The sequence below is a fragment of the Alligator mississippiensis genome, chromosome 10 (assembly GCF_030867095.1).
Source record: "Alligator mississippiensis isolate rAllMis1 chromosome 10, rAllMis1, whole genome shotgun sequence".
Lineage (NCBI taxonomy): Eukaryota > Metazoa > Chordata > Crocodylia > Alligatoridae > Alligator > Alligator mississippiensis.
In genome coordinates, this window is record NC_081833.1 from 18,619,988 (window position 1) to 18,646,220 (window position 26,233).

At 46.6% G+C, this 26,233-nt stretch overlaps 2 protein-coding genes and 1 long non-coding RNA gene across 11 annotated transcripts in view; all 3 read left to right on the forward strand.

Moving 5' to 3' along the window:
- The first annotated feature begins 447 nt into the window (after positions 1-447).
- On the forward strand, positions 448-6,939 carry LOC109284657 (uncharacterized). Its single transcript, XR_002092192.2, has 2 exons — positions 448-5,980; positions 6,461-6,939. It is a non-coding gene; the product is annotated as an uncharacterized LOC109284657 (long non-coding RNA).
- Positions 6,940-9,017: 2,078 nt separating this feature from the next.
- On the forward strand, positions 9,018-16,990 carry DDT (D-dopachrome tautomerase). Its single transcript, XM_006277008.4, has 3 exons — positions 9,018-9,236; positions 9,441-9,616; positions 10,674-16,990. The coding sequence occupies exons 1-3, from the start codon at positions 9,129-9,131 to the stop codon at positions 10,744-10,746; spliced, it is 357 nt and encodes a 118-aa protein (XP_006277070.1). The 5' UTR covers positions 9,018-9,128; the 3' UTR covers positions 10,747-16,990.
- Positions 16,991-18,384: 1,394 nt separating this feature from the next.
- The window catches only part of CABIN1 (calcineurin binding protein 1), a 219,028-nt gene continuing 211,179 nt past the window's right edge, over positions 18,385-26,233 (forward strand). For 5 of the 9 annotated variants that reach the window (XM_059713506.1, XM_019493689.2, XM_019493690.2 and 2 more), the window contains exon 1: positions 18,708-19,018. In XM_059713506.1, the coding sequence (XP_059569489.1) occupies positions 18,995-19,018 (24 nt within the window). In that variant the 5' untranslated portion in view covers positions 18,708-18,994. Of the gene's footprint in view, positions 18,489-18,706; positions 19,019-26,233 lie in introns of those variants that run through there. The other 4 variants (XM_019493691.2, XM_019493694.2, XM_019493692.2 and 1 more) reach the window with 3 other exon arrangements.

A 26,233-nucleotide genomic window follows, 5' to 3' on the forward strand; every position in this document is an offset into this window, starting at 1 on the left:
ACCCCAGAGTTTAATGCTTCACATTAATTGCACATGTAGATGTGCCCAGGGAAAAAGAAATGCAGAAAACCCTGCATTATTTGTCATAATGATTACTTTATAAAATATCATTGTTCTGCAGTTCTTAGGGTGTAAAGGGTGCAATGAATCATCAGAAGAATGAGTAGGGGTGACCTGATGGCTCTTGAGCTGTTTTCTAACTTGCAATATTTCTATGCTTTCTGAATGAAAAAAACATAAAGGGAGAAGAAGCAAAAAGATGCAGCCCTTTAGATCCCTCACGTATTGTTTCCCCTTTTATCTGAACAGCACTACCATTCTTCTGTACCTGAGCCAGAAATTCAAAATACCTGATCACTGGTACCTAGCCAGTATCCAGCAATGGGCTCTGGTGAGCATCCCAGCAGCACTCTTCTGTTCCAAAATTTTATGGCTAAAGGTAAGGAAGCTAAATATCAAAGATCAAGGAATACTAGCACCATCTGGCTGGGTCCGCACAAACAGGGGCATGCCTTTGCAGCAGCACAAACAGTAGTGGCACAAATTTGTGCCACAGTGGTAGCCCCAGCCCTCTGCTTTGCAGGGGGACACATTGTCCCGCTGTTACAATTGCTATTGAGGGAGGGGGCTGGCTGGGACATGGTGCCACACTAGGGGCTAGCTATCCCCTGTGCTGAGGCACCCTGTGGCAATGGGAGAACACTGGGGAGCCCTCGCACTAAGGCACACAGAGACGGGGAGCAGCCAGCCCAGAGATCTTCCTGCTCCCCTGTCTTGAGGCACACTGAGCCCTAGCCAGTGTACAGAGGGTGCCTCAGCACGGGGCTCCACAGTGTGCAGAGATGGAAGAGCAGGCAGCCCTGGGCTGCCTGTTGCCCCATCTCTGCGTTCATTCTGGTGCTCACCGCTTTGGCATGGTTTACACCACTTTTTTTCCAGGGTTTTTTTTTTTGCTACCAGCAAATCCCAACAGCAAATTTTGCCCCAGCACTGCATATTAGCAATGCCACACATTGATTAATGTGCAACTCTTATGGTTTGCCGCACTGCAAAAAGGTTTGCAGCATGACAAACCCACATGCCTGCACATGTGGACCCAGCCTCTGTTGCCTTTTATACAAAGGTTTTTGTCTTTACTATCCAATGTAGTACTTACATTGTCCTCTTAGGGCATATGGAACAAGGACATAGGATGGTGTGTTTCTTAGGTAAATCTACAAGAATTTTTTTTCCATCCCTTTTCCCCAGACCCAGCACACTGTAATATGCCTATCATTTGCAAAGGGCCTTCAGCTTCCAGCACATGTTGATGCTAGTTAAGAATGGGAACAACTACTGTAAGGGAAATAAGGAGGGAGAGGGGGGCTGTCATCTTTATTTTCCCTTTCCCATCTCTTATATTTTAGAAGAGAAGAGCTGTGTCCATGAAATCTATAACTCTTGGTCTGAGGCAAGAAGAAACAGAATTGTTGTTCAAGAGACTATAAACTATGTTTTAGTACTGGTTAATTAGCCCACTTGATATTTAACTATGACAAAGCCTTGCATCAGAGGATGGTGCATGGGCTTTATCATTGGAGGTGCAGCTATAAGCATACACATGAGCAGAGAAGCCTTAAGAAATAGGACTGCTATTTGTAAGAAGAGGATCCTAAGAAATTAATTTATAAGACCAAAGAAAGAAGCTCCCATGATGCATTATGTTTTATGGCTGCCAAAAAAATATGAAATTGCCTCAGATTGTTTATCTTTTCTGTCTCCAGCAAATATGATTTGGTATTCTTTAGCTTCCCTCTCTTTGTCTTCAAAGACTCCAGTCTTGCTCTGAACTCTCGGTGCTCTTCTTTCCTGATCATATGCAGAATATTGTCTTTCTTTTCTAAATGATCCTTTTGTAAGTTCTCAGATTGCTGTATGCAGTGCCACAGCCAAAAGATCTGTGGGCCCCAATTTTTGAGATAGATGGCTGTTTGGGAGCCCTCAGTGCTTCCTGGGCTCCCCCTTATAAACAGGTTTTTCTTCCCCTCCTGTTTGCCCTATCTTCTACTCACTTTCCCATGCATACTATTTCTTTCTCTAAGCACAGCAGTTATATTTAAATCAGTAACTAATCATTCTTCACTTCTAAGATTCCCCTCTTAATGGTAACTACTCTGTCCTGTACAGTACTGTACTACACTGGCTAGTTTGCCTTCAAAAGATCGCTGCCACTTTGGAACTAAAAACCCTGCCTATTGGTATCCTTAACATTTGCATCTAAGGCTTTTGCATCTCATAGTTTCATAGTAGCTAGGGTCAGGAGAGACCTGAACAGATCATCCAGCCTGACCCCCTGCCACAGGCAGGAATGAATGCTGGGTTCACAAGACCCCAGACAAGTGATCATCCACCCTTCTCTTGAATTTGCCCAAGGTAGGGGCGAGGACCACCTCCCTGGGAAGTTGGTTCCAGATTTTGGCCACCCTAATTGTAACTTATTGCCTTCTGATCTCTAACCTAAACTTATTGTCCATCAGCTTATTACCATTTTTCTTCGTCATTCCAGCTGATGCTGGGGAGAAAAAGGCTCTGCCTATTTGCTGTTGATCCCCACCGATGAGCTTGTAGGCAGCCATCAGGTCCCCCCTCAGCATCGTCTTGCTGAGGCTGAACAGGTTCAGGTCCTTCAGTCTGTCCTCGTAGGGCCTGTCCTGCTGCCCTCTCACCAAGCGGGTGGCCCTCCTCTGAACCCTCTCCAGGCTGGCCACATCCCTTTTGAAGTGCGGCGCCCAGTACTGGATGCAGTACTCCAACTGCGGCCTGACCAAAGTCGCATAGAGGGGTCTGGACTGGCTTGAGATGCACCTTTGGATGCATGACAAGGTATGGCTGGCCTTGCTGGCTGCGGTCTGGCATTGGCGGCTCATGTTCATCTTGGAGTCAATAATGACTTCAAGATCCCTTTCCGCCTTTGTGCTTTCAAGAAAGGAACTCCCCAGCTTTTATGTATGCTGTGGAGTGCAGCACCCTGCATTTGTCTACGTTGATCCCCATCCTATTCTCATCTGCTCACTTTTGTAGTCTGTCTGAATCTATTTTCAGCCTCTCTCTCCCTTCAAGTGTGTCCACCTCACCCAACATCTTAGTGTCATCAGTGAACTTGGACAGTGTGCTTTCCACCCCCTCATCCAAGTCACTGATGAAGATGTTAAACAGTGCGGGCCTGAGGACCGAGCCCTGGGGTACCCCACTGCTCACATCTCGCCAGGTTGAGTACAACCCGTCCACCACTAATCTCTGGGTGTGCCCCATCAGCCAATTTTTTAACCATCCAACTGTGTAGGCATCAATGCCACAGTCGCTTAATTTACTGATGAGGATGGGATGAGAGACAGTGTCAAAGGCCTTCTTAAAGTCTAGAAAGTATGTCCACGGTGACACCATCATCCAAGGTTTTAGTTACCTGGTCATAAAAAGCAATCAGGTTGGTCAGGCAGGACCTGCCTTTGATGAACCCATGCTGATTGCCCCTGAGCACGATCTCCCCTGCAGGCCCCCCGCAGATGTGCTCCTTGATGATTCTCTCCAAGATCTTCCCGAGCACCGAGGTGAGGCTTACAGGCCTATAATTACTTGGGTCCTCCTTCCACCCTTTCTACTTCAGACATTTGGTAATAAAGTTCTGTCTTGCATGGAGTCACTCTCCTCTCTTCCTGGTAGCTCCTAGGTATCCTGTACTTTCTCCAGCATGAACACATTTTAGTGCTGCTTTCTTCTGATCTTTGCCTTACCTGCTTTGGTTTGTTGGCAGAATCGCTCTAGAAATTTTCTTTTCTCTAAAGATGTGTGTGTTTTGGGGGTGGGAAATCTCCCTAGGGGAGAATCTGTTTACCCTCTGGAGCCAGGTCATGAGGCAAGATTTGCCAGGTAGTGAAAAATGCCCTTTAATTTGATCAATTTTAATTAGCCTGAATATTATTTTATCAGCACTAATGAGTTCCAAATGGGGGACTATAAGGATTATCAAGGAAGACTGATGATCTTTCTTTCCCTCTGTGAAATTATTGCCTTGTCAAGGTTACAGTTGCTTGTTCACATTTTATTACCTATACCTTGTAAGAAATGCCACACAAGTATTTGGGATTTGTATGAATAAAGTGCATATAGTTTTCTCTAAAGAAAGCAACCAGCTTGAGGCTCCAGGTGAAGCAAGAGAGAGAGAGAGAGAGAGAGAGAGAGACCAAGGACGCTTGGAGGTCAAAACTGTGCTGAACAACACTGTTAAGCAAAACAATATTTAAGTTGATTTTTTTTTCCAAATGTTTCCACATATTTATGAATCTCTGTGAGGGTTAACTAGCTTCATGTGAGTTGCTTCTTTGACCACTATGTCTTGGAGCCACAAGTAGCCAGGTGGTGAACACACATAAGCCTCATTTTATGAACATCTACTTTACTATCTGCATGTACAGACTGCATACCCCTTCAGGTCACACAAACAGGGGGGCGGTGCACTGCAAACACTGCCTCATTTCTCCCTCTGGTGGTCTGATGGAGAACAACCAACAGCAAGCAGCAAGGCCAGTAGCTCTTGAGAAGGTTATTTTTCCTCTTACAGCAGCGATTCCCAACTGGTGCCATGAGATCCTTTAAGAGGTGTTGTGCAATACTAGCACTTTAGGTGTGCAAGCACTTACACATGATTCACAAGCTAAACCCAAAGATTTAAAAAAGGAATTGATGGCATCAACAATATTCTGACCTGTCGTAGTCTTACTGAGATCTTTATAACAGAAGAATTGTTCTGATTATTTTCCATAGTCAAAAAATCAAGTTAATACTAGGAACTGGCATTTTCAGAGGGGTGCCATGAGCCTAATGAGATTGCAAACCACTGTTCTAGAGGGTAGTAAAAACTTTTATTTTAACTGAAACAAACTTATGAGGAACTTGCAGCTCTACTCATAACGAAGTAGGAACAAAAGTTGGTATCAGAATAAACTATGAAACTCAATACGTATGCTAGCAGATCCTGAGATATGGGTATTTGAGGTCCACAAATTATTCTCTTACAATTATGATGACAATATTCAGCTGCTTGGAGGATCCCAACAGGTCTTGTGATCCCTGATAGCTAGAAGTGCAACACTAGTGCAGTGAGTAGAGAACAGAGCAATCAGCGTGGCTCCCATTTTGCCATGACACTGCATGTGCGTGGAGATTTATCCTGTTTGCTCCTCCCTAGGCAGGTGGTGATTCCCCTCTTCACAGGACAGCCAATACCATCATCAAAGCTGGAGAATGCTAGGGAGGAACTGAATAAAACCCTGTAAGTTTTAAGACTTTTCTGCAGGAGAAGTCCTTCATTGTGGGGAGCACAATCACCCTGCTGGATTTGATGTCTATTGTAGAGTGTCACAACCCAATTAAGTAGTGCCCATGTCGCAAGCAAGTAAAAAAACCATTCAAAACAGTTTTTTTTTACACTAAGTTAACTAAGGGTTAACAAAAGTTTTTGCCAGTAACTGCCTTTTTGCTGCGCATGTCAAAAAGAAATTTATTGCTGCGCCACTAACAGAGGTAGAACTTAGCCTTCTGTGCTGTACATAAATCATTATAATTGGTCAAAGAAAACAAGGAGTAACCCTATGATAATACCCAAGCGAAGACCACTAGATAATTGGCGATTCTAATTACATTTATGACGTGGCGAAAACCAATTGGCTATTATACAAACAAAACCCGTCTTCACTTCCGTGAAGAAGGGGGACCTCCGTACGAACCTTGGAGACCTCTGATCACATGTATCAGAGTAACTGACAACTTGATCGCTTGCCAGTGGCCCCCTCGCGTCTTGACCTAATCTCAGATGTAAATCAACGACCTGCCGGCCCAACCTTTTCTCTGCCCGACCACCAAACTCTTATGCAGACTGACCTATGACCTATAAACTGTAACTAACCAAGTATCTCTGACCTCTGCTATTCACCACCTTGACGGCGTGAGTAAATAATCTTGCTTTGCAACCAATAAGCGTCCATCTAATTAATTCCACTCCATGCGTCACAAGTACCCGCCTAACGGACCCTTAACTGCCCGGGTGGGAGTCAGGGAGAGCTGCTGGCCAGCTGCCCTGGGTCCCGACATAGAGCTCTTGTCAGCAAGTACAGGAGCATGATGGGGAAACATACAGTTCTAGGAAAAAGAAAAGAAATAGTCTGCAATGTCTGAGGACTGTACAGTGGGCAGTTCTGCTCTCCTGGAGATGGAAATGAGAGTCCAACACAGCCGTACATGATTGAAAGGGAGAGCAGGCTCCAGTAAGTCAGAGACCTCATAAAAAGGATGAGTGCTACAAACCAGTCTAGGATGATGCTCACAACTGATACAGCCCCAATTCTGTGCCACTTTCCTCATATTCCTTGTATCATCCTTCATGCTATTCCTCCTTCTTATATTTTTTTCTATCTTTCCCGTGAAGAATCTGAATCCTAACGAGTAAGTGAACCTCAACAGAACATTGGTGCTTGGAATTACAATAAAAGCCCACCCTGAGAAGCAGGAGAGGTCACAGTGGGCTTTCTTCCTACAGGGAATCTTCTTCCTGCTCCCAGCCTGCTAAATACCAGCCAGGAACTTCATCAGGTGACAGGTACACCACTTAAAGTGAAGGGTTTGCACCTCTTCTCAGCACTGGAGTACCAACCACAGAGCAGCCTGCACCTTTCTTCCAGATGTTTCAAGGGAGTACTGCTTCCCTTCAGAGGAAGTGTCATCCCGCAAGTCGAATTTTGACAGGGAAAGGAAAACAACTGACTCTGTAATTCTGATTTTGAATGGACAAGGCAGTTACATACCTTCTTACTGACCATGTGTTAATACAAGGGAGAACTGCTATAACCACTGAACCAAATTTTCTGCCTTTGTAACTGTAATATGAATAAATCTGAATGTAACTGTCATCTGACCCCAGCACTCTTTCCTGCCTAGACAGGGGGTTGGACTTGATGATCTGTTGAGGTCCCTTCCAACCCTGGCATCTATGAATCTATGAAAAATCTACTAAAGCCAGCTCAGTTAGACTGGCAGAGAAATTGGCTCATTACCTCCACATTGGCTTTTACCAGCTCAGATGTCATTTTTGCAATAAACATCATGTAAATTACAGGGAGGATACACACAACCCATTTAGACTTGTGCATATACCCAGGAACTGGAGTGTCTTATCCTTTTGATGCTCAACAAATTCTCTTCTCACTTGTGGCAGTTGCAAGTTAATGAAAGAGAGGATTCTGCTGCTTATATATATTGGAAATTACTTCCTCTCTGTAAGTTGCTGTAACAGGTTTTGCTGCTCTTATGCTCTCTCTCTCTCTTTTTCTCTTTCTCTCCCTCCCTCCCTCCTGCCTGTAGGAGCCAGTTGTGACTTGGAGGCTAGGCCCATAATAGGAGTGGTGCAAATGGATAGAGGAAGCTGTGGGAAATGATTTGAACTCTTCTGAGAAGCACAAGTGCCCAGGATCTGAACAGTGCCCAGATTGACCCACAACTGAAGAAGCAAATACAATCTGTGCTGCTGTGGAAGATGAGGAAATAGGAGGAAACATGATGTTTGTTTCATCATCAGACTTTTATTTTTTTTTGGGGGGGGGGGTGGGGGGGGTTACATCCAATCCCAAATTTCTCCACCCTGTGTAGTTGCTCCTTGCCAAAGGGAAAGAACTTGAAAGAGAACCACAGCAGGGCATTTTAAAATTAGACTTGTTTTTTTCCTTTCATCACTGTTTTTTCTGAGCCTTGAAAGTGCTTCCCCCCCTCTTTCTCCCACCCTCAAAAGCAGACATTGCTATGCTCCTTATCTTTATTCCCAGTCCTTTACCTAAGCCTCATGCTGCCAGACAGCTTCTCTGCCCTTTGGTAATTTTGGAAGGAGTGAGTCATCATTCCCACCTCCACAAACACACACAGGCCCTGCATTTCTCTTTGTAGAAGCTTTCTAATCTCTGGGGCATTTTAGCTTCCTTAGCCTCATGTTTTTTCTTATTTTGCTTGCTTACTCCTTAATTGCCAGAGCCACTCTTATGGGCTGCCCAAGAGATATTCCTTCCTTTGGTATGCTTTCTGTTTTAACCTCCTACGCCTTTCTTACTTAAGGTTTGATGCTAAAAATAATGAGGCTATTGCTCTTTCTGAGGTGCGGTAGGCCTAAAGAACCAAACTTTTGGTGACTTCTACAACATGAAGTATCCAATCTTCTGTGCAAGTCTTGTAAATACACTGCCTGATATACTTTTATTGTTGTAAACATGAAACATGAGCATTTACTAGAACTCATTCATGTGGCTCTAGCCATCCTTAGAGCCAGTCAGGCCTATTGAATGTGCTGAAAGATCATGGGCTTAGGCCTGTCACAAAATATGATAAGCCTCCCTTTATAAGGGTGACCACTGCACATCAACTAATTCTGGAGGACAAAGAAAGAAAACAGGAAGGGGGCTGAGATCGTAGCTTAATAACAGGATACGCAGAAGGGGACACCTAGCACAACACACCAGCCAGCGCTCACTGCCACGAGATGAGCTGAGGGATCCTGTGGACACCGATTAGAGCCGGTCAGGCAGCTCTGGCATATGTTGTACGGTAATACTGGCGCTTATTCTTCCTAGAAAACCCAGAGCGGGATTTGTGCGCCCTATAGCTATTTAGCCTGTATCAGACATCTACTTCGCAGATTCAACAGCTGCCAAAGTGCCTTGTTAGAAGGCGGTATAACGTATGTCTGATTTAAAAAAAAATACAGCATCTTTTCTCGGTGATTCTTGCCACCTTTTGCTGTTAAGGACGTGGGCCTGAAACACCGAGCTGCAAGGTATTCCTGACACGCGTCCATCCCCAAGCTGGAGGTGGGCTCAACTTCATGTCAACCCCAAACGCCCTCCACTGTGCCCGTGTCAGGCTGGGGCGGGCGCGGGGCGGGTCGTGTGTGCGGCCGGGGGAGGAGACGCGCGCGGCCCCGGGAGGTGTGTCCGGCCGCGGCCAATCGCGAGCGCGCGGCCCCGGGCGGGGAGAGCCCCGGCAGCAGCAGCAGGGGTGGCCGCTCCTTGTCCTGCTCGTCCACGCCGCGGCTCAGCGCCATCCTCTCTCTCCCGATGCCTTTCCTGGACCTGGAGACCAGCCTCCCGGCCGCGCAGCTGGCCCCGGACCTGGGGCAGAAGCTGTGCGCCGCCGCGGCCTCCATCCTGGGCAAGCCCGCGGATGTGAGTCACAGCAGAGCCCCAGCCTGGGGGGGAGCGTTGTTGGGCAGGTGCCAGGGGGCCCTGAGGATGAGCTAGATGGGGCGGGGGTGCTGCCCAGAAGGGGAGTGTGCCCTGCCTGCCCAGGGCACCAATTCCTCCTCTGATCCCAGGCCCACCAGCCTTGCTCCCTTCCCTCCCTGGTGACTGTGTTTCCCTGCATGGCAGAGGGTCAACGTCACAGTGAAGAGCGGCTTGCCCATGGTGATCGGGGGCTCTGCCGCACCCTGCGCCCAGCTGCTGATCTCCTCCATCGGGGTGGTGGGCTCCGCTGAGCAGAACCGAGGGCACAGCGCCAAGTTCTTCGAGGTCCTCACCAAGGAGCTGGGGCTCGGCCCCGACAGGTGAGCGCAGTAGAGGGACCTGGGCCCAGGGGGGCCAGGGCAGTGTCCCAGGGAGAGCCGGCTCAGTGCTGTGGAGCTTCAGTCCAAGGTCCATGTTTGAGCAAAAATAGGGGAAGTTGGCCAGAGGCTGAGGGCCTTTTTCCGCTGGCTTGCCCAAAGCAGTCATTTCTTGCAATCCCTTCCCGTTAGAGCACAATATCTTCCTTGTTCCCCCCATGGCTCTCTAAGACTTCCCCAGATTTGGGGACTGAAAGGTAAAATCCTAGGTCAAAATAGAGGAGCACAAATAGCAAGGGTTGTCTTTAAATTGACAGGACTTAAAAGATGTCCTTGCTGCTCATGAGGCAGGATCTTGGCATTACAAATAGAGCTGTGTTGGTGTGACACCAGAAGAGGAGATGTGACAGTTGAATGGCTTTCTTCTTATGGCTGGATGAATAGGATTCTCCTATTCTGGCTGCTAACTGACTGCTAAAGACAGATGCCCCAGTGGTGAGGGTGCATGGCTGGCAAGACCTGGCTTTAAGGCCATGCTTTTCAACAGGCGATGTGTAAGCATGGGCAAGTCACTCAGACTGTTTGCCAGAGTTCCTCCTCTGTGAAATGGACACAGAGAAATGTTATTTCTCTCACCAGGGTGGTGCGAGGATGACATACCACCATGCTGCCACTGCAAACTCAAGGCCCCCCCCCCCCCCCACGTATAGTTGAATTCGCACGAGTTAAATGCACGTATAATGCAACCGTACTGTATATTGAAGACTGTGAGGCACTTGAATGCTATAGCAACGAGAATTTACAAAGTTCTGGGGATAAGTGGATGGTTGAACAAGTTTGACTATCTACTAGCAGTGACAAGACTTTAGAATCCATGCAGATGTGCTCCCATAAAGCATCCAGCTCCTGATCCTTTTCAATTCCAGCCTTTAATTATAAACTACTGAGAGCTGTGTTTAGTGGTGTGTTTCTGGCTTGCTGAGAACTTGCTGGAGATAAAAGGAAAAGTGATTATAAAATGGAAAGTTCTCTTGTGTTCTCTCTTCTTCCTCCCACAAAGGATTCTTATCCGTTTTTATCCACTGGAACCATGGCAGATCGGCAAGAATGGAACTGTGATGACTTTCTTGTGATCCTTCTCGACACCTATAAACATCCTCTGGGGGATGCAATTCAAGGATGACCAGCTTCACCTACTTGTTTCAAATTATGATTTGTACCCATCCTCATTTCCACTCATGTGATTTGCTGCTGTGTTTATCTTCTGTGCACAAACAGCTCAAAGTTGCATTATCAGCCAAACTGGTTTGAATGTAACAGCTGAGGGCCTTTGTTTCACATGCATTCAGTTATCACTGGTTTGAGCTTTGTCTGAAATCATTGTATGGTTTCTAGCTGAAAGTCCCAACTTTGATATCAGAAAGCCTGCTCACTTGGGACCAGTTAAACAGAGTTTGTAGACATGTCCTTTAACAACAAGCAGTTCTTGTTTGTTTCTATTATATGATTTACTTTACAGATAGTGGCAAAGATTCTCTAGCTATGTTCATCTTGCAGGCTGATGTGCAAGAAAGAACAAACCTTACCTCTCCACTTTGCTGCCATGCTTATGATATGCTTTCTCTGTTCTGATGGTCCATGGGCCATTAGTGTGAAAACTACTGCCTTAATTTCTCCACCAGTTAGTCTCCTGACTGGGAACATATTTCTGCAGGCTGTCCTACTTCCAAAGTCCCTAAATGTTGTTTGGCACTGGATCATAGTCTAACACACAGTATTTGGTTATTTCTGCTGTGGCAGGGGATGAGGAGAAGGAGAACTAGAGCTTTCATTTCTAATTTCCATTTTCACTCCATGACCTTTTCAGAAAAGAGAAGACTATTCTGGAGGACATGCCTCTAAAACGGTGTGGAACGGTGTGTGGGGCTCCCCTCAAAACTCTGCCTTAATCTCTGCTGTACTTCACCTGCACAGATGGTTGTTCCCATGAAAATTCACTATAGTTCTGTACCTTAACATCAGTTCATGGGTGGGGGAGAAAGATGTGTGCAAGTTAAAGAATTAGTTATGGCAGAATCAGAACATGCCATAGGACATGGTGCTCAGGAAAATGTTTGTTCATTGATTCAATGAATTAGTTTCAGTCTCTGTCAGCTGTCTCTTAGTCCAAAATACTTCTTGTAAACCCTGCCACAGGGTGCATGAGAACACATCCTCTGCTGCTGCTCTGTGGCTAATATCTTCAGTGTGTTATATTCCCCAGGGAGGAGATGATGAATTTGCACATAACTGGGCATGTCTACATGAGATGCTAACTGCACAGTAGCCAAATAATACTGCACATACAGTATCACAGTAGCACATCACAGCACTAACAGTGCTAATTTGCTACTGCGCAGTATTATTAAGCTACTATGCAGTAACGTCACTTAAAAGACATTTGTTGGTGCTGCTGCACAGTATTTCCAGTTATTGTGCATTTATTTGGTGCTTGCTTATACAAGTACTAGATAAATGCACAGTAACCACTAGCATCACACTAGCATCTCACATAGATGTGCCCACTAATTACTTGTAGTGTCGATGTTTTTCTCCTTAAGCCCAGGGCTCTACTGCTTTTACCCTAATGTCCATTTCTCCAAATAGGGAGAAATGTTCCCTGGGACCATTCAGTTAATCACTTAACTGGATCATACATGATATATTAAATCTGAAAAACCCTAATTTTCATGTGCAGTATTTCCTTAATTTCGCATTTCACTCAACTGGGATAATAAAAATGGACATGTTAAATTAACTTTCATTTATAGTCACTTTCAAAGGTCTCAGTCCTGCAAACTCTTAGGTATGTGCATTGTTGCACTGAAATCAGTGAAGCTGCTGAGGGACATAAGTAGTAAGTGGTTGCAGGATCAGTCTTAGTCATTCTCTTAGAATCATTCACAGTCTTAGCATTTTTGCCAACATTGAGTTACATATAAAACAGATACTAAATTTATTGTTCATCACTCATAGAATCCTTTTTAATTGTATGCACAATCCAGAATCTGGATGTGAAGAGCACTAGAAGCTTCCCCTTTCATGTACAGAAAAAGTGAATTTGGTTTTACTTGTTAATATTTAAAAGTGCAAGAAAACTCTCTTCCATCGTTTCAAAACCCCTGTGCGCTAAATAAAATAGCAAATGCAGGTTTAATAGGTCTGGGGCTTATCTGATCAATACAATGTTTCAAGGAACGTTGTTAGTGAATTAACTGAGTTATAACAATGCTCTTGCCTCCTCGCTGTCATTCTCTTTCAGCCTTTCCAACTTTGGGAGACATGAGTGTCTATGTAGTTCCTCAGGAGGGCTCTTCAATTAAATTTAAAACTTGCATACTCCAATAATTCTGTAGCACTGCACATGATAGCTATAACCTTCCCAGTTGCTATGGAGGGGGACAGCCCTGTCCATGCCTTATGAGGGATGAACAAATTGTAACAAGCTGAGAACATTTTTTTTTTTTTTTTACTGACCCTCAGTTTTGATTCTGGTTTGCAAAGCAGTCTCTAGGAACTGCCCTGCTTCATGGGAGGACAAATGGGGATGCATGACAACAGTCCTGAATTTTCTAAGGGTCATTCCTGTTTTTCTGTCATATCACAGGTCAGTTGCTGGGCCCTATTGGCTTCCCACTGCTACTCATCTTTAGACACTTTCTCTTTCCCTACTGATTTTGTAGCTCCCCATTTGTAGCTTTCTGTCTGCAGCATTGTACTGCCATGACAAAACATCCCATAGTTAAGCAAAATCAGAGTGGAAGAGCTGGATCAAGAAACTTGCTGAGACCAAGCTTTCTAATTTATGGACTTTGCATATTTTGTAAGAGGGTAGTTAGAAAATTCATCTGAAGTGTGTGAGAGTTGGGGGTGGATTGTTTTTTCCTCTTGACCCGAGTACGTGCCATTTATTTGACTTTGGGAAGAGGTAGGGAGGTCACAGTTGACAACTATTAAATCACTGTCCTCTCCTGCTTTGTAAACAACTAGGGCTGAATATACTCCATGTTCATGTTAGCGCAAGAAAATGACCACTAGCTTCTTTAGAGAAGGATACTGTCATTTGTTTTTTAGTACTTGAGAAGAACACTCACAGGAAAGTCAAACTGAAATTACAGCACCTTGTTGCAGCATATAGAAAAACCAAGGGAAGCTGGACATGGTTCTTTGGGTAAACCCAATATCTTTTATTAATAGTAAAACCAATATCTTTTATTAATAGTTGGTCTAATAAAAAAAAAAAAACCAACAGATTTACCCAAAGAACCTTGTCTGCCTATTGTGACTGGGGCAAGCTTTCATGCTCAGTGCAAGCACCGGTCTGCCCCATGTCTAGAGGTCAGCTACCCACCTCACTTGTCTGCCATGCCTTGATGTAATAATATTGATGTGAGAATTAGGCAGGAGGCTGTCCATGATACACCCCAATATTGGGGGGGCTGTCCACGGCTCCATTCAACCCCTACACCGCTGCCCAAGCCTCGCAGATAGCATCTCAGGCAGCCAACTCAACCGCCCCCTTTGCTCATTAGCTGTGGCCCCTTCCCTGGCACCATCGGCTTCCCTTTAAGCCCTGGCCCCATCTCAGGCCAGTCGGGACCCCGAGCTTCTTTGCTCTATATGGGCATCCCTCACAGTGGGCCCCTGGTCCTTTTGACTCCTATCTGGGTCCTGGCCCCAGCATTGACCAGTCAGGTCCCTTGGGTTAGGTCTAAGCCTCCTGCCTGCACTCAGAGATCAGGGTCCCCCATTCCCTCAGGTGCTTCACAAAGTATGCCTGGCCCCATGGGGTCACTCACCCCAGCAGTCTCAGGCACTTCAAGAAGCTTATCTGGCCTTCCCTGGATTAGATGGTTCATATAACCCACCTGAGGATGAGGGCTGGGGTTAAGGTGCCCCTACCCACATTTCACCAGGGTGGTAACTGGCTTGGCATTTTTCTGGAGTTCCCACACCACTGGGAGCCCCACCAGACCACCCACTCCTGGAAGGGTGCAGTTTTAGGTCATACGCTAGGAGCAGGAGGCTCTGGTCCATCTGCAAGATGTTCCCATGCAGCAGCTCAGCCAGGTGATGTTTCTCACCTGCCCCAGCAGCAGGCTGCTCTTGTTTATAAAGGCAGCCAGAGTCCTAAAATGGCCACCAAAATCAAACAGCTGCAGGCACCACCAAGTGCCCCGCCACACCTATGTCCTTCGACCAACACGGCTACAACCTACACCCCTGAAACAAGGAACCTGGAAACATTTTCTTCTTTCCTGTAACATTTCTAAAGATTTGTTACTCTAGAAACAGCAAATATCCCAGGTAGGCCTATACCTGAAAAGGAATTATTCAGACTGCTCCCATATACCACCTCCAATTTGTTCAGCTGGCCTTAGAAAGTGACTGCCTAGCATTTGATCCTCCCTACTTGTCAGCAAGAGGAGATTTTTTTTTTATTTTTTTTTTACAGTTCCTAAACATTCAGATCTTGAAGGATCAGCTACTCATTGAGCTGAGCCAATGTTTCTAAGTGTCCGTGATTTCTATTTATTTTTCAAGATCTCAGGACAGATGTGTTTGCAAATCCAAATGCACTTACCTTTACTAGACTGTGTTAGATGGGTCATGGTGTGTGTATACATATAATACAGAAGACTTTCTTTTATTCTAAGTCTTGGGGACAAGGACTGTTCTTCCTATGTATTTACACAGCAACCAACACAAGAGAGCTGATCAAGCTTAAGGACAGCACTAGAATTCAAATATGAAATAATAATGATTCTTTTTGAAGTTATGCTGCCAGAAGTATAGAGAATCTGCTGTAATATTTATGCATACCCAAGCAGTTCTTAGGTTATATGGAGTGTATGTACTGGGGCTTATCTTTCCTTCTAAGTCTGAAGTTAAAGTTTATTTTTAAGTAATGTGTACATTGGAGATCAAGAGTATTTCTCCTTATACCACTTAGGTTGAGAGAGATGGCTGTAGCATAAGTGGTGTGGCTGCAGAGTGATTAAAGGCTCTTTAGATTTAATCAAGTACAATACTTACAAAATCTTCCTTCAAAAAATTCCTGCTAGCTTGAGTTGAAGCACCCTTGCTATCTCTCCTGCATCCAAAACTGGACCTAACCCTGAGGGGTTTCTGTAGCACAGTTTCCTGCATAGTTCCCCTCTCCCATCTTCTGTCACAGACCACACATGACTGAGACAATATTTCAACCTCTGTGCTGTTGCTAGAATCTGCTGCTAGTTGCTAACATGGATACAGTTATAACAACTTGATACTCATTACTCCATGAGGAACGAGAGTATCATCTTATTTCACATACTTCAGCAAATAACTATCAGATATCTTCTAATCACCCTTTAGATTATTTTATCATAAAAGAATCACTTACTTTAGTTTTATTGAATGTATTTAATAACCAGCAACAAAAATGGCACTGAGGGAAGGTCTTTTTTGAAAGAGATCAAAGATCCAAGGCCAAAACATGACTGAAGCTTTGATCTGTATGTTTCAGATGCCATTAGGCACTTGACTAGAAAGAGCTCTTGTGTAATACGCAAGTTACAATATGCCTTCTAGTGGTACTTACTTCAAATTGATTTTAAAATCTTGACTGAAGTAAGAGGAAGGCCCTCTGGCTTATTACAAGACATTCACATAGTGATATAAAACTACACAATACTATGTGCACATAAAATAAGAGTTCATCATCACTGCATTCTTAGTTTGAGGCATAATGTTGTCCCTAACCTCTCTCATTCCCACACAAAAATCTTTGTTTTGAGAGTGCTTTAAACTCAAACTGACTGGCCTGTCAGAAGACGTGAGTTTGAGACTCCAGTGTTGCTGATGCTTTAGCTGGTAATGCAGTGAAGATGTAGTTACAGACTGCAGCATGAATTAGCACACCTTGTTCGGGGCTAATTCAATCACACTGTTCAGCTAATCAAATCCTTGTATAGTTCAGTCCTGTTTCCCGGAGACTATGTTTTCTCAAGCTAGGCAGCCTCTGGTGGAGTAACCTGAATGCAGTAACTTATGTTTCAGTGGTAATACCTATTTCTTGCCTGTAGGGGGAAATAGGTTGCTGTATGCAAGAAAGCCTGAAATGTTTTCCTTTACATTTGATTTTAATGTTGCTTGTTTTTTACATTGGAAATTGGAGTCTTATCTACATTGGAAGACTTGTGGTGACAGGGGAACTAGCAGAACACCATCATAAGAACTAAAAGATGGTGAAAACTGAGCAATTTGGAGAGAAGGATTTTTTAGTGAAACTGTTAAAATCTGTTACTTTTGTTAATACCTCAACTTAGAAAATAAACATTTTTGCTAAAAATTCAATCGCTCTTTGAAATAAGGTGTGAATACATACAATAAACAGTGGCATAATATTTCTGGGAAAAAGTGAAGCTTCTCTGTGAAGGTTAAGGATTGAGAAAGAGGGAAGGTGAGAAGGATCAGGAAGAAAGACGATAAAGTTTGGCGTTTGAGAGAGAGGTTTTCTGATGAAGTTGGACCTTTATGAAGAGTTCAGAAAAGACTAGGCAGAGGAGAGAGTGCTGAGGTAGAGCACTGCAGCAAGGCTGTAGGTGAAGCCAGGAGGAACAAAGTCACAGAGATGGACCATGAGAGGGGCTAGGTAACAAGGGAATGGTACCAAGAGTATGGGAGCTTGATGGTCCCTGTCAGGAAAAGAAAGAAGCCCTGATGCCAGGACACCCAGCAAGACATGGTGACAGGCTGATGCCAAGGCAATACCCTGGACCAGGTGGCATGTCCTGGTGCCCTAACATCCTGTGAACAGGCGCATCTTGAGCCCACGAGGCTGCATCAGTCCAGGGCGGAGCTTTGGATGCTATTGGAAATCTGATTCATCTACACTGGAAGATTTGTGGCGACAGGGGAACTAGCACAAGACCATCGTAAGAGCTAAAAGATGGTGAAAATGGAGCAAGCTGGAGAGAAGGATTGTTTAGTGAAACTGCTAATGTTTTTGTGAACACCTCTTTCACTTAGAAAATAAACTTTTTTTTGCTAAAAATTCAGCAACTCTAAAATGAGATGTGGATGAATACTATAACCCAGGGGTGGACAAAATGTAGCCCGGGGGCCGGATGCAGCCTGCCAGGCCATTCTATCCGGCCGGCCTGCGGGGCCCCTAAAAAATTTAGAAAATATTTAACTGCCCTGGGCTGCCAGTTACGTGGCCCTCGAGGGCTTGCCAAAACTCAGTAAGCAGCCCTTTGCCCAAAATAATTGCCCACCCCTGATATAACTAGTATCAGGCATCCAGGTTGTAGCTGTATGGTCTAGAGGCCAAAGGAATCAGGACGAGTGGTCGAGGTGATATCTTTTATTAGACCAACTAGATTTTTGCAAAGAATTTGTTTTGTTTTTTGCAAAAATCTAGTGGATCTAATAAATGATCAGATCCTCTACCACAAGTCCAGATACTATACACAGTGGCGCACGGGGCCAGCTGAGTCTGACCCGATGGCATCGGGGTGCTGTGATGACAGCGGCGCCTCCGACACCCTCATGCACATCCCAGTGCCAGGGAGGCGCAGGGGCGAGGGGTGCAGCTGCTGGCTGCCTGCCCAGGGTGGGCTGCCACGAGCCCAAGCAGAGCACAAAGCCATTCTCTACCCACCACCACCCTGGCTCCTCCCCCTCAACTTCAAGGCCCCTCCCCTCCCGGAAGTCCCGCCTCCTGGAGCCGCGCTCAGCATCCGGCTTCTGCATTGGCTGGTTGTGGAGCTGCTGTTGAGCCAATGAGAGCGCGGGTTGTTGGTGTGCCGGGCTCTAGAGACCCTGGAGCAGGTTGCCGTGGAGACCGCAGGTGAGGTGCATCCCCCTCGGCGCGGGTGGGCCCTGACCCCCCCCCCCGTCCGAGCTGAGCCGGGCCGGAGCCCGGGGGGCGGAGGGCGGCAGCGCGGAGCGGAGCGGAGCGGCCCCGGGGGCTGCACAAAGGGCCGGGGCGTGGGGGGGGCCGGGGGCAGCATCAGGCCTCGCTCTGCCGCCCCGGGCCCCGCGTGCTGGGGGCAGCGCCGGCCCCGGGAAGCAGGAGCCTGCCTCCCGCTGCCGGGTGCTGGGCGGCCCGGCCCGGCCCGCGGCTCTGTCCTCTCCCCCACCTCCCCACCGTACTTGACCTCCCTTCCCACGAGGGGCCTGTGCCAGCTTCTCCCCGATCCCCTCTGCCAGCAGCATCCTCGTGGTGGCCGAGGAGATGCTTTCCCACCGAAACGCATTCTCTCCCATGCACGTTTGCTGGTCGGTGCCACACCTGCACGCCGCAAGCCAGCGGCTCCCCTGTTCTCAGCTGCGGACCGCGAAGCGCCACGTGAGATGTGCCTGGAGCACAAAGAGCGAGTGAGTAAACTGGATGCTCCAGCAAGCAGCTGCTTAAACTCCATTTATATTTACGATATGGTTTCGACGTGCAGGGGTGTAAAGGATTTCTACTCTGGACTCATTCAAGAAATGCTTGGATGCTTATCTTGCTGGGGTCCTTTGACCCTAGCTGACTTCCTGCCCCTGGGGCACGGGCCTGGACTTCATGATCTTCGAGGTCCCTTCCAGCCCTAAAGTCTATGAAATCTATAGATAATTTTTGTAAGGTTGGAAGGGACCTTAGTAGGTCATTGAGTCTGGGCAGAAAAGAGTGCTGGGGTCAGACAACCCCAGCTACGTGCTTGTCCAGTCTAGGATTGCCCTCTACTGTGAGGTTATGCCTAAGTATGTGGTCTGAGGGTGCCTGAGGCTTTGTCAGTACCCTCAAGTTATTGTGCTCTGTCTAAACTAGTATCACTTGTTTGCTGGTTTAGTTAGTGTAACCGTTCTCCTAACATGCATATGGTTATGCTGGCATGAATAGTTTTAAACTGGGATGGCACATTCACATAGGAAATTATACCACTGTAGTTGTGTCCAGGCTCAAGCACCTTGCTTAAATGCAGTCACACCCCCAACTGATGTGCCATCACAAATATTGAATGGAAATTAGGTGTCACGCCTGCACGGAGCAGCCCATACCTACAAGTGAACCTGCTTTGCTGTTCTCAACCTGGAACATGAACTCCATGTGAAATGTATCTGGACAAACAGGTACTAGCGTTTTAAAAAAGGGTGTGGAGCAGGTAGAGAAGGTCCAGAGGCGGGCAGCAAAAATGATAAAGGCTTGGAAGGCAAACCAAATGAGGAGAGGCCGAAGGACAAGGCATGTTCAGCTTGCAGAAAAGATGACTAAGAGGGGACATGATTGCTGTCTGTGCGTATCTGTAGGGCTGCTACAAAGAAGATTGAGAACACCTTTCTTTCTTTTGCTGCATAGATCAGGACAAGGACCAGTTGCGTGAAATTGTAGTAGAATCGGTTTAGATTGGGTATCAGGAAAAGTTGTTCACTATTAGGGAGGGTTTGGAATAGACTGCTTAAAGAAATTGTAGGGAACCTTTCCCATATGAAGTTTTCAGGAAAAGGTTGGATGGACATTGGTCAGAGATGATCTAGAAGTACCTATGCCTGTGCTATGGGTATTTCACATGCTCCCTTTCCAAGTGGGGCTGGGAAGGAATTTTTTCCCCCTCCTATTTTTACCTATATCAGGATTTTTGGGGGGTGTTTTTGCCTTCCTCAGAAGCATTGGGGTTGACTGCAGCCAAGGCTGGGGAACCTGAGTGGGGTGTACCAGTGCTCCTACTGGGACTAAACTCCAGGGTTTCCTAGGTAGAGGATCTCGCCCCTCTGGTCAGGGTCAGACAAGTTGACACATTTGGGGCCTGGATGGATTTTTGCTTCCTGGTCAGATTGGTACAGACTGGGGGGGGTTTGCCTTCCTCTGTAGTGAGGAGTGTGGCCCTCTTCCTTGGATCTCTCCAGTGTAGTTTAATCATTGAAGCAGCAGGACAATGACTGCAGTTGTCCCCCTGCTTTTGGCAGTTTAGGGTGCTATGCCTTGCAGATGTGTGGCAGGGTTGATTGTGTAGTTTGGTAATAGATTAGACAAGGAACAGTATGGAATGGTTTGCAATTAAATTAAAACTGCTGCCATCTGTAACTTTTTCTTTAGAGAGATGAGGGGTGTCTAGTGAATTATCTGCCAAGCTAAAGAGTGTTACCTTTAGCAAGTGTCTGTGGTCCTGATTGAGCCAGGTGCTTAAGCACGTACTTAAAATGAAGTGTTTGAATAAATAAGCATAAATACACACCCAGCTTTAACTAAGGTTACAGAGGATTTGAATTAAGGCTGTTGTTTGGTTAAATATTTTTTTAAGAGTTGGTGAGCATGTAGCAGAAAGCTCCCTTTTCCTCTTGCCTGCATTTGCTCTCCCCTCTTTGGATATGTTTCTCCTTTTCTACCTTTTCTTCCTTCCTCTCTCTTTCACTTTAAGATAAGGAATTGTGTTTTAAAATTTGTATGTGTGCATTTTGTATCTCCGCTTGTAGTTTGGTATTTTTATCTATTTGTGTGCCATGGCATTTGTAGTTTATATTTTATACTCCTCACCTTTCATCTTTCAACTGAATGTATTTAGTTTCATAAGTGAGTTATACATTGTAACAATGTTAACAAGGGCAGGAATCAAACTGCCCTTCCCTGTATCAGGCAGGCCCCTGAAAGCAAGTGAATCAGTGATTGAATGTGTAACATAGTAGCAGGCACCAATTAACACCTAGGAAGCTGCAGATCAACCAAGGAAGAACTCAATAGAAGACAATGTAACAACTGGGAAATCTCTAAACCTCACTGATCAAGGGCTAAAAGCCCTGGCCTGAGGTAATCAACACCAGGGACCAACTTTTGGGCTGAATATCTCCAGATCGACCACTCCCAGAGCCCTATTCAAAATTCATCAACGGACTCCCAAACCTGCACATTCATGCGAATGACCCCTGGGGCTGACAGATGCCATCCACTAGCCACCGAGGGGCGGGGGGAAGTCCCACAAGGGTCAATGACCCCTGGATTGGGCAAACCTGAAAACTGGGGAGTCACCAAAGTCTGCCAAGGACAGATAAAAAGCAGTGAAAAGTGACCCTCAGTGGCGCCCTCTTGATCTCCAACTTGACCAGACCTGTCCAGCCAGAAGGACCAGCCGGCGACCCCCTTCTGGAGGATAACACCATGCTGAAAGAAGCCTCGACTGGCCATCAATGGCAGACTCCAGCGCTTGTAGGATAGGTATACCTGACTCTGTAGCTTGCTACTCTGTGTGTGTGGGGGGGGACCAGCCCCAAGGTTTATGATTTAACTCATTACAGTGTTTCAATCCGCCTAATAAACCAGAATTTTAAGGATCCCGAGTTGGACATTTGTAGCCAACATTATTTGGTGGAGAACACAGGCATTATTCTAGGATTATTAGCAGATTGGTAATTGGGGAGACTGTCTCCAGATAGAACCCACGTCCACGGAGGTGGGTGGGCAATAGTCACCCAAGGGAGTGGGCAGACCCAAGGAGGGTCTGGATTTAGTCGTCACCCAAGGGGGTGGACATATCCCAAGGAAGGGATTTGGTTGTAGAACTGCAGGGGCAGAGTTGGTTGGGAGCGCAAGGGCTCAAGGAAACTGACAGGCTTGAGGCATGTTGAGGAAAATGTCTTTGTTTAGGAAAAAAACCCCTAAGATTGGAGCAGGAGGCCAAGAAGATAAGTGGGTACGGAGGGAGGAAATTTCCTCTCTCCATAGGGAGATTCTGAAGGGTGAACCCAGTGCATGGAGGGAGGATGTGTGCACCCCAGGCTTTTCCATAGGGGACATTGAATCCCAATTTGAAAGATTTTTGCCTTTGTGAAAAACCCTCGGTTCAAAGGCAACACAGTGCCTTGGTCTGGCTTCTGTGGCATTCTGTAACAACAGCAGTTGAGGAAAAAGCTCAGCAAGCCTCTGAAATTGAGGAAAAGGAGGAGCTAATCCAAATTCTAAAAGATAGATGTGTTCAATTGGAAACTAGTAATCAGACTCTAAAGGGGTTGTCTTGGAACTTGGAAAATGAAAATGAGCCATTGAGAAAAATAAATCAAGGCAATGCCCAACAATTAGAATTATTGGACCAAGAAAAGGCTAGCGGAGAAGCCTTGCAAAAACTGGTAAAGACAATGGCTAAAGACCAAGCCGAGAAGGGAGCCAAGGTCAACCATGGCCCCTGTCTAAATACCATTAACTGTTTAAAAAAGGAACTCCAGGAGCGCAACCTGCAAGTAGCAGCTGTTATCCAGGGAGACCAAGCCAGGGATCCAGACATCCCCTTCAATCCAGGAGAGATTTGGGGTGGGGAGATGTGGGGAGATCCAGAGGGTGCAGGGGAGCCCTCTCCTGAAGACCCTAAGTCAGATCAGGAAAGGACCCTGGTGCCTTAGGTGAGTGCAATCACGCGGACCTGTCACTCGGGATGCTCAGGGAAAACCCACAGAAACCACACAGGTGTCGGTCCCCCTCAGTGGAGCTGATCTAGCAACCCTGGGCAAGACCCTGGGATCTGCTAACATTAGGAATTTGGGAAAGTGGTTCCAGAAGTCCCTGAATGTAGTGGACTGTGAAACCCTGAGTGTCCGGGAATGGCACCACCTACTAAGGGCTTGCGCCACCCCAGAGATTCAGGCAGCTATGAATCGGGAGGACAGCTTTGGGGGAGACAATATTCTCCGGAGCATAGTGGGTTTGGGGATCAGTTTGGGGAGAAAGACATTTAAGTGACAGTTTGGGGCTAGCCACCAGACACCTGGGGAACCTGTTAGGGACTATGTGATCCGGTGTGTTATGTTGGGATTGCTATCGGGGACGGTTCTGCCCCTAGACAAGGAGAACAAAAGGACATCGGACATAAGAAATATAGATTACCCTCCTGGGTTTTGGAAGGAGGTATGGGAAGGCATGCATCAGCCCATAATTGGACTGATGGGGCTGCTCTGAGAGACTGGGAGATATGTGCTGGGAGAAGTCCTAGCCTGGACTCAGGGTGCAGAGAGGTTAATTGGACGCCAAGGGGGGGCAATTGCAGCCACCCAGTTAAAGGAAAAGCTTAATGACACACCAAATTATATGGTTACCTATTCTAATGAAAGTGCCTACCCCAAAACTGATAGGGGGGTTGGGGGTCCAAATTATTGCCCCAGCCCACACTGGGTTAACCCGAGGGTATCAAAGGAAAGAGAGGGGAGAAATGGGATTCAGTCAGCAGTGTGGAAGTTTTTAATGCAGCATGGGGAACCGAGAGGGAAATGGCATGGAAAGCCTCTAGCCGACCTGCTGATCAGAATGGCAGAGCTGACTGGGGAGAGAGCAGCACCTCCCCATTCTAACAGGGTAGCAGCCTCAGCCCCAGTCTCCAAAGAGCACTGACGGAGCCCCCGTAATGGGACCCCTGAGCAAAGCTCTGGCTCATGGGACAAATTGGGGACCCTCGATTGGGATCCAGGAGGGAGACCCCGAATACCCGTTATGGTGGGAACTCAAGGGCATACCAGTGCACTCCTGGACACCGGAGCTGCGCTAAATGTATTTGGGAGGAAATGGGACCTGAAGCAATTTAAAACTGATCGAATTACACTCCGGTCCTTTACAGGGCAGGAATCCACCGGGGTGGTGTGCACAGGGGAAACCACCTGCATCCAATTCCCAGAGGGGCCCCAAGAAATTAGTATAGACGGAGTTCAACAAGAGGGCTCCTCTGAACAGTTGATTCTGGGAGCCCCCTTGTTCAACCGGGAAGGCTGGATCCTGGATCTAGCCAACGGGGTCATATGGTGAACACAGACAGCTGACCCCTGGGAGCCTTGTGAAACAAACCCATACTGGAGGTGGGAACGGTGTAAGGGGGTTGGAGCCATTGACTTTGACTCGGGGGATGAGTGGGTGCAGCAGTTCCCTAACATATGGGCTAGGAGTAAAAGTGACTGTGGCCAGATCAACGCCTGCGTTAAGATCATAGGGGATCCAGTGCCTCCTCAAAAACAGTATAGCTTCCCCAAGCAAGCAGAGGAAGCCATACAGTTAATTATCACAGACCTACTGCAGCAGGGAGTGTTGATTGAAACCAATTCAGAATTTAATTCCCCCATATAGCCCGTCCTAAAGGCAGACCGGGTATTATGGAGGCTAACTGTTGACTATCGAGCCATTAACAAGGGGACTCGCCCCATGGCTCCTATATTGGCTAACATGTCTGCCATGCTTAGCAGGGTACAAGAGAGTCCCCGATGATTTTCTGTAATAGACCTAGCCAATTGCTTCTTTGCAATCCCCCTGCACCCCGAGTCATGGAACCGATTTGATTTCACCTTTAAAGGGAAACAGTACACCTTTACCTGGGTCACACAGGGGTTTCACAATGCCCCAGCTATAGCCCACCACCATGTCGTATCCATGCTCCAGAGTTTAGCTGGGCCCGATCAGGAAAGGGTGATGTCTTACATAGATGACATACTGGTATGGGGAGATCAGGAGCGGGAGGTGAAGGAACTCATGGGGAGGGTGCTGGCTCTGATCCAGAAAACTGGGTTCAGGGTCAGCAGACCAAAGGCTCAGTTAGTCATGCAAGAAGTAACCTACTTGGATGTAAGACGGGGTGGAAGGGAAAAAGATTGATTCCCAGAAGGTCACTGCCCTACTAAACTTGCCAGTTCCCAAGGATCCTCACTCCCTGTGAGTGCTGCTTGGAGGTTTTAACTTCCTCCGCTCCCACATATATCAATTTGCAGAGATCACACAGCCTCTGTGGAGGCTGCTAAAGAAAATGGTGTAGTGGGAGTGGGGAGACAGCGAGCAAAAGGCTTTTTGTTTACTTAAGGAGGCGTTAATCAAGGCTCCTGCTCTGGCATACCCATTGAAGCCTTTCTATATTAAATTGGCAACGAATGAAATAGCTCTATCAGCTGTACTGCTACAAAAAAATTCAGACAGCAAACTGGTACCCATAGCTTACGAATCTCGCAAATTGACAGGTCCAGAGATTAATTTTAACCAGTGTGAACGAGAGGGCCTGGCTGCAGTATGGGCTGTTCAAAAATTTGAAGGACTCACAGAGATGGGCCCAGTAATCATCCAGACACATCACTCACCCTTAAAGTACATTTTGTCAGGAAACCTGACAGGGTCTAAAGTGTCCAACACCCGGATCGCCCAGTGGGCATTGTTCCTGACCGGATGGGGAGTTGGACATGAAACCCAGTCTAAGGTGGATATTCTCCCATATGCTTTGTTAATAGAAGGCACTACTCACCAGTGCCCTGGTACAGAGCCTTGCCAAGGGAACACAGGGGTCACTGAGGCTCCACCGCTGGAAGAAAACCCAGCAGTGAAGGATCAGCCTACCCATGTGTGGTTTACAGATGGGAGCTCTAGCTTTGAAAATGGAAAGTGGTTTACTGGATATGAGGCGGTGAATTTAAATAATGATCAGATAGGGGGTCCCTTGCCATTGGGGTACTCAACTCAAGCTGCTGAAGTACGAGCTCCGAGGGAACTCCTTGAACAGCATAACCCACCTGAAGGGAAATTGTGGATCTACACTGACTCTGACTTCTGTGCTAAGGCTCTGCTATACTGGATATGTAATTGGAACAAAGCTAATTGGCATGCTGCTG

Coding starts and splice junctions, on each gene's coding strand:
- DDT (XM_006277008.4), top strand. CDS start 9,129: ATGCCTTTCCTGGACCTGGAGACCAGCCTCCCGGCCGCGCAGCTGGCC. Junction 9,237..9,440: donor TCCTGGGCAAGCCCGCGGAT/GTGAGTCACAGC, acceptor CCTGCATGGCAG/AGGGTCAACGTCACAGTGAA. Junction 9,617..10,673: donor CTGGGGCTCGGCCCCGACAG/GTGAGCGCAGTA, acceptor CCTCCCACAAAG/GATTCTTATCCGTTTTTATC.